Source organism: Myxocyprinus asiaticus, chromosome 39 (genome assembly GCF_019703515.2).
Source record: "Myxocyprinus asiaticus isolate MX2 ecotype Aquarium Trade chromosome 39, UBuf_Myxa_2, whole genome shotgun sequence".
In the NCBI taxonomy this organism is placed as follows: Eukaryota; Metazoa; Chordata; class Actinopteri; order Cypriniformes; family Catostomidae; genus Myxocyprinus; species Myxocyprinus asiaticus.
In genome coordinates this window covers 32,729,815-32,743,032 of record NC_059382.1, presented here as the reverse complement: position 1 = coordinate 32,743,032, position 13,218 = coordinate 32,729,815, and the positions used below count along the sequence as shown (strand labels likewise).

At 35.1% G+C, this 13,218-nt stretch overlaps 1 protein-coding gene across 1 annotated transcript in view; it reads right to left on the bottom strand.

Annotated features, from left to right (window-relative positions):
• Positions 1–3,358: 3,358 nt before the first annotated feature.
• Positions 3,359–13,218, bottom strand: part of ano7 (anoctamin 7) — a 31,975-nt gene continuing 22,115 nt past the window's right edge. The window contains exons 15-24 of the mRNA XM_051679770.1: positions 12,627–12,729; positions 12,435–12,546; positions 12,302–12,356; positions 11,419–11,516; positions 11,165–11,319; positions 8,574–8,779; positions 8,297–8,433; positions 6,713–6,803; positions 5,468–5,587; positions 3,359–5,065 (exon numbers count right to left, since the gene is read on the bottom strand). Of these exons, the coding sequence (XP_051535730.1) occupies positions 4,931–5,065; positions 5,468–5,587; positions 6,713–6,803; positions 8,297–8,433; positions 8,574–8,779; positions 11,165–11,319; positions 11,419–11,516; positions 12,302–12,356; positions 12,435–12,546; positions 12,627–12,729 (1,212 nt within the window). The 3' untranslated portion in view covers positions 3,359–4,930. The remainder of the gene's footprint in view (positions 5,066–5,467; positions 5,588–6,712; positions 6,804–8,296; positions 8,434–8,573; positions 8,780–11,164; positions 11,320–11,418; positions 11,517–12,301; positions 12,357–12,434; positions 12,547–12,626; positions 12,730–13,218) is intronic.

The window sequence follows — 13,218 nt, the reverse complement described above, 5'->3', positions numbered from 1 at the left end:
ATAAGGTGCACTCACTAATTAGTTCTCTTTTAAAGGGTTTTTACTGCAGTGTACACTATAGAAATTAATATTACTTTTGAAAAAAAAATTAAAATCATGTATATTCACATGAGATGAAAACTCCAGACATTAAACCTGTTTTAGATGACTGCAATATAGGCCAGAAAAATAAAATAAAATAAAAAATAAATAATTATTATTATTATTATTATTATTATTATTATTATTATTATAACAAATACATAAAAAATACGAAGTGCACCATTAAGTCATTCGCTAAATCTTCCTGTCTATTTCCAGGTTTAAATTACATTTTTAAATCCCAGATTTTCAAGATGAACTTTTAAATCCCACTGTTCATAGGCTTACATGCAATGTCATACTTTGATGGATGTCTCCAGTGTGTCCCAGCCTTAAACAGCAGCTCAATTGCTGTAGATCTTGCTGTGATCATATATTTATAAATGACTAAATGGCACCCTCTGGTTGTTTTAGTTAAGCATTCATTAATGCACTGTAAACAAGCACCAACCAGATTTAGGCCAAAAATACTGCATAAACAATCAATCAATAAATAAATACTTACTTTACTCTCTTAAAAATACAAGACTTTTTCAAAGACAATGGAAATCATTGTATAGAACAGTATATACAAAACTATTACAAGGGACAAAACACACTTCTGCAAAACCTGTGCACGTTTTTAAATATGAGTGAGAGATATTTTGACCACAGACATTAATCATTGAAAGTTTGTATAATGAATGTTTCTCTTAAAACTTTTATTTTGGTGGTCGCTCTCATTTATCTGTAGATAAAACATTGCAATGAGGATTTTCCATATAATTGATCCCTCTTCACCAACCATTCATGTTTACCTAAAAAACAAGTAACAAAACTCGAAATTTGAAAACTTCGAAATGGTTCTGAAGAGAGCTCATCATTCATGATGATCTCGTCTATCATACTGTTGTGATATAGTCCTTTGAACAGCAGAGGGCACTACTGCTTAATAAGTCAAAAACAATTGTAGCGCAGCATACTTATGCAATAATGGTGATGGCAAAGTACATTGAGTGTGTAGTAAAATTGTAGTTAATATTACGTAGAAGACATACTGTACCATTATAAAATCTTGATTCCATGCCGCATGATTTATGAATTTGGCATCTAAATAAATTCATTACCTTAAAGGGTTAGTTCACCCAAAAATGAAAATTCTCTCATGATTTACTCGCCCTCATGCCATCCCAGATGTCTATGACTTTCTTTCTTCACAAAAGAACACAAAAAAGAAAGTCATACACATCTGGGATGGCATGAGGGTGAGTAAATGATGAGAGAAATTTCATTTTTAGGGTGAACTAACCCTTTAAAATTCATTGTTACATCAATTTTAGATATATTCATTTAAAGACCCCATGAAATAGCTTGATGACCACAGTTTTTTTCCTGTCTTGAAATATTTCCTTTTGATACAGGAAATTGGGGTAGGACATTTCGAAGAACCTGTCCTTCAAAAAATAAAACAAAACAGCCAATGGAGCACAACAGTGCCCGCCCACTTATTCAGCCATCTGAGTTCCGGAAGTATTTTTCCCATTCATTTTCCCTATAGACTTTTAATAAAAATCCTTCATAAAAGAGTTGTAAGCCATAAACCAAACCAACCAACATCACAAACTTTGTTTTGAGGCAAAAAACTATTTGAAAATCAGACAAAAAGACAAAAGTACAAGGCTGTCTACTTACCGTCTTTCACGAGGGTAGAAACTACAATCCCATGAAGCACTGCAAATTATGTCATTGAATAAAAAACTATGGGAATATTGAAAACTATTGGCGTTAGGTTGTTGATTATAAGTATAGAAACAATATATTTTAAATGAATTCCAAAAATATTCCGATATTTAAAAATAGATAAGTATTTAAGGGTGAAGAGACACCAACTCGATTACATCATTCACAGTGCGTCACTGGCGTGGGTGGTCCTGGGTTATAGTTTCACGGGCTATGTTGGCCGCAGTTCTCTGATTGGTGGAGCTTTCTCTGCTGGACCATGGTTAATGTAGTTGTTCACCAGGAATTCCATTATTAAACACGGTTTTCAATCAGTGAAGTTGAAATAATGCAGACGGATGACTTCAACAGAAGCATTTACCATTGATGTCTTTAAAGGTTTATAAGTTATCTTTGTAAATCAATTAATCTATGGAAAAAATAAAAGGAATTTTTACTTCCGGAACCAGATTGTTGTACTCTTTAGTTTACGTAACAACCATTAGCCATGATTTGCTCAGGGGTGTAAAAAGTACTACGTATAAGAATAAGAAATAAGAAATTATACTTAAGTGAAAGTATGGATACTGAGTGTAAACTGGTAAACTGGTATTGAGTAAAATTATCTAGCCAAAAACGTACTTGAGAGAAAGTAAAAAAGTATTCAAATTATATTGTACTTAAGTATTAGAAAAGTAAAAAGTATCTTTTTTCCAAGCTAAAATGAAATCAATAGAGATTTAGTAAGAGGACTGTGTTAAATTCTGTTGTTTTGTTAAGTCGCCTTTTTACTGTCTCTGACAACTGTCATATTTCTCCCCCAGTGGCATTCACAACCTGGTCAAAGTATCATGTTACAATAACTACATTTTTGCTAAATTATTTTGATGTGGTCTTTTCCTGTTTTACGTAACACGGAAATTTCCTGGTGGAACGAACACTAGAGGCGCTAAAATAATGACTTTTATTTCACTTTTAACAGTAGATTATCAGTTCATAAACACATACTTTTCACTTTGTTCCTCACACAATGCTATCTTATGACATATAAACGCTTTTACCATAGTACATGACTCATTTTAACGTATGCATTACATAACCAACTACATTTACAAGCTAGTTCAAGTGTGATCAAACTGCGCGGTAGCTCAACTGGGGTATGAGTCCTGAAGAGCACACTAGTCCACACGTGAGCCAAAAGTGTTATAGAAGCAACACAAAATGACTTGGTTGCTTCAGAAATTGTGTTTTTCATCTCACATTTACTTTTTCTGACACTGTCGGTTAGGTTTAGGTTAGGGAGGTCGGTTTTGTGGTTTTAAATCTCATTAGAACATTAACCTTAAAAAGCTCATCTGTTTGGGTGAAAATTTAACTTGCTTTTAGCGCCACACAGTGGACATTTCACTTCGGAACTACCGCGATACGTGTAATAAACCATATAATTTTATTTTGTAAAAACATTGCCACAGTCATGCAATGTTCATTGCATGGGAGAATACACTCACAAATTGTGATGTCAGAGCACCCAGCACCTTGAGACAGAGAAAGATAAAAAAAATCAAAATAAGCTTTGAAGAAGTTAGTAATGTTGTTGGTTTTATTAATATTTTCTGAGGTTTGCTACCAAACCTTGCTGTTGAGCAGATGGATGAATTCAATAAAATTAATATTTAATTATAATTAATATTTACTCAGATTCCATTTATTATCATCATTATCATTGCTGGTTTTAGAGTTATTATTATAATTAATAGTTGCCTAACAACAACAACAACAACAACAACAACAACAATAATTCAGCAAATAGGGAGTAGAAATTCATAGATATGATTTAAATATAAAGGCAAGTGTAGAAATAAATGACATGTACACAATTAATTACAAAAGCCTTTTGTTTTCATATATAAATATATTTGCAACGTGAATTATAATTTTGGACTTCGTAACTGTCCAATCTTTAGAAGTAGCAGATGTTTGGAATAAAGTTTAGGAAAAACCCGTCAGTGTTTATCACTTTGTGCTCATAGTTTTGCATGAATGCGTTACATTCAGTTGAGCGGTCACATATGGTCTAGTCACACAAATATATCAACGTATCCAAAGCTCAAACCAGATCTGAAATTCCGGCTCGGCAGTTGGTCGGAACTCCACACAGCCGCTGTGCGACACTGCAATTGAAATGACTGACCTCTGGTTTGTCATCTGTCATCAGACGCAGTGAAAAGGTCCAGTAAGACAAAAGAAAATTATCTGCAATAATGTAGTGAGTACTTTTCAAGTTTAAATAAAATTGTAAGGAGTAAAATGTACTATATTTTCTTTGGAAATGTAATTAAGTAAAAGTACAAGCATTCTGTTTAAATTACACTCAAGTACAAATCATAAAAAAATAATACTTAAGTATTTTTACTCAATTACTTTACACCACTGGATTTGCAACATGCTATAACAGGTTGGTTAAGGGTGTAATAGAACAGCCATGAACCATATAGTACATGCTATAACCTGTTGGTCAAAGGGTGTAATAGTGGGAGGGGAAATTTCCATTTCAGTAAGTTTAAGTTTTACAGAAATCTGTATATGCCCCTAAGTGCAAGAAGATTCCTCAATATTTTTGGTCTGTTTTTCTGCAAGAAAAGACTACTGAACTTTAAACGTGTGTGTGTATATATATATATACATATATATATATATATATATATATATATATATATATATATATATATATATATATATATATATATATATATATATATATATATATATATATATATATGCTAAAAGTTACTTTTGCCAACTTTTGGTAGTGTAGGCATGTAATAAACAATTCCAATTTTGATTACATCTTTAAAAACTGCTGTTGAAGATTTGGCATCACATTCCTTGCCATTTATCTTCAACAGAAAAAGGTGAAAGAGAACCCTAAAAAACATTTACTGAACCTTTGGCATACTATTTTTTTTAACAAAGTATGATTCTAGACACACTATTTCACACTATTTAAGATAGAATGTGAATTGGACAGGGTAGGCTTATTAATCACAATGGGATCAATGTTGCGGCATTAATAATCAACAGTTTTCAAAAACATCTATTAATTGTGGTGTCACAATAATTTGTCTTATCAAAAGTCTCAAATGACAGACTGTCAGAGTGGAAGTTTGTCTTCATGTTCAGGAAATGGACAGAAGGAAGAGGAGATATTGTCTGCAGGATTCTGTAATCTGTGTCGCAACTCAGAGGTTTGCCTCTCCATCTCCTCCAGAACAGATTTGCTCAAGGACTGAATGACAGAAGGACAATATGTAACTGGTGAAAATGCTTCTATTGTGTATTATATTATGCATAAAAAAATAAACATTACATTATTAAATTAACAGCATAACAATTTGTGTGAAAAGTTCAATTTAAAAATTGACCATGAATGTCAGAATTTCTCAGTATTTTGTATGTGCTTTGCTTTAATGACAGCATGCACTCATTTCATCTGAAAGAGGTCAAGAAATGTATTTTTTGATAAGAAATGAATACATAATACATTGGGTACTATTTTGGAGTATATATTTAATGGATTATTAAAAGAGGCAATTGATGCATTGATTTTTTTCATTGTCAGATCGATGCATTGAGCATTCTTACACCCCTACTGAATATAAATATTATTTTATACCTGTGTAAAACTCACCTGATTCTCAGCTAGTGCCTCTTTGGCCATATAATGCTCTCTTTTGATCTTAATCTCCACCTCCTCTGGAATGTCTGGCACCATCCAGTCAATAATTCGTCCAATCAGGAGTACAACATGCTTAAAAAAAAGAAAGAAAAAAAAGGGTTCTGTCTTCAAATGTTGTCAAAACAATCTTATGATTATCTATATCAAATCTATGTTATGATATGCAAGATGTCATAAAATTAAAATTGACATTTATTCCTCTTAAATACTTTAAATGAGATTGGCCCTGGCTGTGCAGGTTGATTGTTAACTCTCAGTTCATTCAATCAAAAAACAAGGTTGATCCAACAAACTTTGATAAAGCTCTCAAAATAAGTAGGTAAATTGTAAAAAATGTTCTGTCAGGTATAACCTAAGGTAAGGTAGTCTAAATTAACTGGTTTTATTTAACGTGACTAAATAAATCTGAATACAATATGAGTGAGATCAAGCAGATTTCTTTAAGGTAGCAATTGCACATTATACCCCTTTTTTTTTATTTTTTTTATTTTTTATTTTTTTTTATTACAGTGTGGCGAGAGCACGGCTGAGTGTCCGTCCAGGGAGAAGGGAAGTGGTAAGGATTCATCCCTGGATGATAATTAGGTCTAACAGATGTTTCTTGTTGCAGTACTTCAGGAAGAGCAATAAGAGTGGCCCACGCCAGAGCCGAGGGACAGAGAGAGTGCTACCCAGCTAAAACCCGCATGAGAGTGTTTGGAAGTTTTACAGAGTGTTTTTGAGTTAATAAAACAATGTGTCATTACCTGAACCCCACTTCCTCATTCCTACAACAACCAGTCCTGTTACATACAGCTAAAGGTACAATAGAGAATTTGGTTTATATAATAAAGAACATACAATATGTTTAGCTTTAGAGCTAATATCTGGGGTTCAAGTCTTTAATTAATATGAATTATTTTAGATGGATCAGTTTCAAGTAAAAAAGAAAAGGATATTTTTTTTCTTGGAAATTTACGGAAAAGGGAAATTTGCTCTCTCTTAAAAGATTTTATAATCTAACAGATTAAAAACATATTTTGAATGGTGCATATAGATCAAATTGCTCAAAGGCATTAGTTGCACTAATGAACTGGGGTTTACACATATATATTTGTAAGAGGCATATAAGTCATATAAGGGCCTAATTTGCAATCTGAATTGAATGTGAAAAGCTTACATAGTATTATTTAGTATTACACTTGTTACATACTGTACCTCAAATATGATGACGAAACTCAAACGTATGGCCAGCAGGTGGAAGTAATCCTGTGTGAGCTGTCCTTTCTCATCTCTCTGGCCTCGATATCTGAGAAGGAGAGCATCTATTCAATTACAACATTTTATGATTCAAATATTAATATATTTTTACACAGCAATACAGACAGCAATTACAGCAAGCAAACAAATATGTCAGGGACAACATAAAGAGGTTTATTTGCAATAAAGCTGACTGTATATTATCCCACTTATTACATGGCTACTTACCAAATTAAGAAATAAATGGACATCAAATGTTGATTTGAGTTTAAATAATTTTATTATGTGAGAAGAAAGATACCATGGAGGGATACTAGAGACGTGAAAGTAGCACAGCTATATAAGAAATGGGTTGGCTGGGACAACGGTCATATACAGTTTAGCACTTATTATACAAAAATATTTGACCACAGATTGCCATGACTCATCGCTCAAAATTAGTTATTCCAGGGATATTTTGAAACTTTATTGTAGCAATTTTTGTCTCCACTAAAACAACTTCAATGTCAAAAGGTTCGCAAATCTTCAAATATTAGGCTATTGTGTGTTTAACCACAATATTGTCATTTTGTAATTATAAACACAGTATATTTGTTTAGTTACCTTACTATTATAGAGGTATTTCAGATATATGACATTACTGACGTCAAACCTGTCTTAACAACTGTTGAAGCGGCAATTTTTAAATGTTTAAATGAGTGTGGGATTGGAGTGTTATGGCCCCCTGGTTATGGCGGATGGGGACGATGATAATTATTTATTGAATAAAGACTTAAAGGAATTGTTCAGCAAAAAATTAAAATTCTCTCATTTACTCTCCCTCACCACTTACTGGGCAGGGAGGAGAATTGTTAGTAAAAAAGGATTTAAATATTGATCTGTTTCACACCCACACCTATCATATCATTTCTGAAGATATAGATTTAACCACTGGAGTCTTGTGGATTACTTCTATGGTGCCTTTATGTGCATTTTGGAGCTTCAAAGTTCTGGCCATCTTTCACTTACGTTATATGGACCAGCAGAGCTGAGATATTCTTCTTAAAATCTTTGTTTGTGTTCAGCAGAAGATAGAAAGTGATACACATGGAATGGCATGAGGGTGAGTAAATGATGAGAGAATTTTCATTTTTGGGTGAACTGTCCCTTTAAATTTGGGTTTGTTCCTCACACAAAGCTATCCATTGGCTTTGGAAGACTTGGAATATAGCACATGAATAGAATGGGTTAGTTTTATGATCTTTTTTTATGGTTTTTTTTTTTTTTTTTTTTCATTTTTTGTCCCATGGCAAACAAATTAAAACTTACAGTAAATAATAATGCAATGAGTAAATGATGACAAAGTTTTCTTTTCATTTCATTTAATATTTTTGCCATGGGTAAACTAATGGAAACCTCCGGAACGAGTTGCAACAAAGTGACATTTAATATACAGACCAAAGGTGACGTTTAGGCAATAGTGTAGGCAAAAGTTTCTAGTGTGATGTTGCATTATGAGATTCTGTTGCAACTGTACTCAAACAACAACAACTCTGTCTTTACCTGCATGACATTTCGCTCTGGGTGAAGTTTCCTTGGGCTACTGAGAGGGTGAAGTTGATATAGCCGCTCATACTGCCCTTGTTGTAGCGGTAATAGAGGCGCGGCAGGAAGTCAGATGTAAAGGCAATCAGGAAAGCCTGGTGAAGGAACCAGAAGTCAAACATGCCTAAACAGAATAAACAGCCTCTCTAATTAACTCCACAAAACAAATAACATGAGTGAGTACTAGCCACAACAAACAGATATTATGATGACCTAAAATACAGAAGACGCATACATTACTAATGACAGCCAGGTAGGAGATGAATTGTAGGATGATCAGCCAGATGCCAATCTCTTGTGCTCTCTCCACAACAGGCCTGCGGTACTCACACACAAACTTCTGTGCATCAAGACGCACTTCCACCCAGTTATTAATCAAGGCAAATACCGGAGCCAAAGGACAGGCTGCCACAAAGATGGTGATGAAACCAAACTGCAGAACTAATAAGATAAAGAGTTATGAAATGAGCGGTCCAACCGAGTCAAACTTGGTCCCATTTTAAAAGCCTATTTCAAAGTATCCAAAATGAAAGTTTTAGAAAAGATAGCCAAAAATGATAAATTATTGTATTATTTTAAGAGTAAAAACATAAATATAACAAGTTATAAATACTTAAGGATGTGACCACATATTCAGGATTGGGTCAGGGGGCAAATATTAATTTAAGAATCAACCATTTTGTTTATGCCGATTTGATACTATAATTACACTTTTCTGTGTGGAAAAGTACTTTGCATAAGCTCTAAGAACTTTTTTAGTTTCCCAGCACTCACATTCTGCTTTCAAATTTGTTTCAGCTTATAGGAATAGTTCGTCCCAAAATGAAAATTCTCTTAACATTTACTCACCCTCATGCCATCCCAGATGTGTATGACTTTCTTTCTTCTGCTAAGCAAGAAGGTAGTGAAGGATAACAATATTTTTGAGAAATTAAAGTCAGGTTTCAGAGTAAACCTCTTAGATCTTCTTGTCATGAACTGTTGGCTGTTCCAAGGACCAGATGCAAAACAAAAGATGATAGAGTGTTTGTAGTGAACGCCCCTCGATTATGGAACAGCCTGCCCTGGGATATTAGATCTGCTGAATCTGTGTCTGTTTTTAAGTCTCGTTTAAAAACTCAATTGTGTTGACTTGCATTTATTACTATGTGAATGTGTTGTGTTTTATTGTGTGTGTTACTTTTATTACTATGTGAATATGTTGGGTTTTACTGTGTGTTTTTAATTTTATGTTTTGTGAAGTGCTTTGTGCTTAATCACTAAAAGGTGCTACTGTATACAGTATAAGTAATTAAAAAAATAATTATAAACACAAACTTTTAGAAGAATATCTCAGCTCTGTTGGTCCATACAATACAAATGAATGGTGACCAAAATTTTCAAGCTCCAAAAAGCACAAAAAGACAGCATTAAAGTCATATGACTCCAGTGTTTTAATCCATGTCTTCTGAAGCAATCCAATCAGTTTTAGGTGAGAACAGACACCTTTTTTACTGTACATCTTACTAATGCAGTCTCTAGGCACCATCATGATTTCAAGCTCGATTACACATCCTAGTGCTTGACGCATGCACAGAGCTCTAGATGGTGCTGCCGTGCTAGGAAGTGTAATCAAGCTTGAAATCATGATTGCAAAGGAGACTGCTGGTGTCCAGATTTATAGTGAAAAAGGAGTTATATTTTGATCTGTTCTCACCCAAAACAGATTAGATCAGTTTAGAAGACATGGATTAAACCACTGGAGTCTTATGAATTACTTTTATGCTGCCTTTATGTGCTTTTATGAGCTTAAAAATTTGGGTCACTATTCACTTGCATGGTATGAACCTACAGAGTTGAGATATTCTTCAAAAATCTTTGTGTCCTGCAGAAGAATGGCATCATAAATTTAATTATGATAAAGAATTTTCATTTTGGGGCAAACTATTTATTTAATGCTTGTGTGTTGTGTACAATCTTTTTTTTTTTTGTCAACCACTTTTCTGAAAATGGGGGGGGGGGGGGGTGGTATTACACTGTAAATTATCAATTCTCACAATCATGCATACTAGTTAACTTTCTGTTTGTCTGTCCAATTGCAAACAGTGGGAGTGTTTAGGAAACTGGTTTAAAAACAAACTGATCTCACAGTGAATTTGGAAAGAGTAGGTTGACTGTTCTTGAACTAAGGCCAGCCTATGCTTAACGAAATTCAAAGCAGTGCCCCCAGTGGCCAAAGCTGGAAGTGTTTTAGAACATAAGGACTGTTATTCTATGAACATGCACTACACGCTTTCACTGGTGTACATCGTCTCTGTGTTATATCAGCATCTGCTGCTGGACATGTTTAGATGCGCTCTCCTCTTGAATGTCAACGCGGGTCAATAGGGTGGCAGGCACCGCGAATGGGGCCCCCAGGAGTTGTGGGCCCTGAGCTTTAGCCTACGTAAGCTCGTGCATTAATGTGCCCCTGCTCTACCCCCCAAACCCCAAACCCAAAAGTCATCACTCATTATGCAAACGATGTTACTTCTTGGTTTCAACATGGGCAACGTGGGATGTGAACCAGTCTCCCACGATGCGAGGGTATTGTCTGTGTTCCGCGACTGCTATCGAGTCCTTGAATAACGTATAATGTGTGAGGAAGAGCAGCCGGTGGAGCTTCTGGTGCCCCCCAAGGGTAAGATGGTGCCCCCCTAGGGAGTTGGTGCCCTACACAGACTGCATAATAAGTGTATAGGGAGCAGTGGTACTGGTTTTCATATAGCTAGATGAAGCAAACAATATGTGTTCCCATGATGAGTTATGCCTTAAATTATACATAATAGAAAAGACTTGAGGACTTACCCATCTCCAGATACTCATCAAATAGCCCCTCACATACAAGCAGCTGATAGTCTGCTACCCACGGGCTGTTTTCTGGCTTAGTGTCTGGTTTATCTATCAATTCTACACTGGGAGCTGGCTTCAACTTCCTCTTGTGCCACCATGTCTTTAATTTACTGTTGTGAAGAAAAAAGAGATCATGGAATAAACCTTCATACGATATACTGTAATGAGTTAACAAAATCTTTATGAAAATGCATTAGACAAAGACCTACGGCAAGACAAATTCCTGGATGTTGCTGATGACCTGTTTGCCTACCATGATGACCAATAGCTCTTGAGCAAGTTCAATGAGACATCCAGAGGAGCCACACTGGACAAAAAAAAAAAAAGAAAGGACAGAACAACAATTGAGACATGTTAATAGGTTAACAGAGTTATTCCGAGGCCCACGCACAGTCTGGACACTTTCCCCATATTTTCTCTGCTGACTGTAGTGAAAATTCTACGAATTCTGTGGAATATAATTCAATGTGGTAGAATGTGTTAAATGGAGCAAACGGTACTACACTCTTTTTGGCTTACTGTGATTTTTCCAGGTAGGACATTTTCCTCGATCAGTTTCCTTGTTGGTCCTGGAACAACATGTCTATCCACCAATCAGATTGTAGGGTTATCTTAGGGCTGTATTTATAGGCTTGAACAACATTCTAATCGACCAATAATTTCCTACAGTTTTAAGGGGTAGTTTATTGGATTACGGGTAGGATGATATTTCTTTTTCAGGAATGTTGTTCCAGGCCCAACAAAAGATCCAGAAACACATCCAGGAACACTGTAAAAATCACAGTCACCACTCTTATTGGTATCCAATTAGGCTAAATATTTATTAAACAAATGTTCAAGGGGTGGATAAGTGTAGAAATTTGTGAACAACGGATGTTTGTATTCTACAGAAATATTCAGAACATTCTGCATTAATCCGTAAGACTGCACATTCCATGCAGGCTTAGTTATTCCTACCACAAACAGACAACAACAATATATTGTGGTCTGATTTAGGGGTTAATCCATCAAGAATGGAGAACTAGGCAAAAAAACAACAAAAAAAAAAACACAAGATGGAGAAGATGTATTACCAAAAGTGTAAATACTCACATCCTCATTTCGGATTCCAAGGAGATTGTTGTAGTTTCCAGGGTATCCAACAAACCTGTAGAAACAGATAAAATATTAGATGTCTGTTGAGTCTTCATACATATTCACTCATTCTTACCATATAGCTACCCACCTGCCCTTGAAAAAGGCAATGTAAACAGGAGATGAGTAGAAGTTGACAAACTGGAAGATGAAAACCTTGAGGATGAACGCGTCCTCATATTTAGTCTGGGTGCGATGCATTTCTAATAGAAGGAAGTGAGTTAAATTTTGTTGTGTCATTAAGAAATACATATATCATATGTGTAGTTCTGAAATAGCTCACCCCATCTTGTCAGAATTTTGGCAAGGTATGTATAGAGCCGTGACAGCAACAGAATAACCAGCAAATTTAGCATTGAGCCAGTAAGGCTAGCTATCCTCCCAGCCTATATGGAGAACAAGACAGCAAACTTCTCTTAGTGAATGGAGCATTTTGTAAAAATAAGTGTTGAAATATCTGATCTAAGCTATGGTTGATTCACTCTTTGATGGAAAATCCTGCTAACATCTGCTTAATGTGTTAGCTGTGTTTTGAAACATGGTAGCTGGTTTCTAGTTGGCACAGTACCAGATGGTTAAGGTGACTGGTCAACAGAACTACCAGTTGGTGGGGATTGGCTAAGCTAGTAGACCAGTATGGACAAGCAACAAACCAGCTACCATGTTACAGAATCAGCAAGACAACCTTAAGCTGGTATTACCTGGTTTTTACAGCATAGCCGCCATTCACCATGATGGTCTACTATAATAGGTCAGTCAGGTCCCCAACGGTTGATAGTTACATGTCAAAAATACGTCTTCTATGTGTATTTTTATTTCAAAACATGAAATAAACATCTGGGTGTAATACGTGTGCTATCTAGGTACTGTTTTAC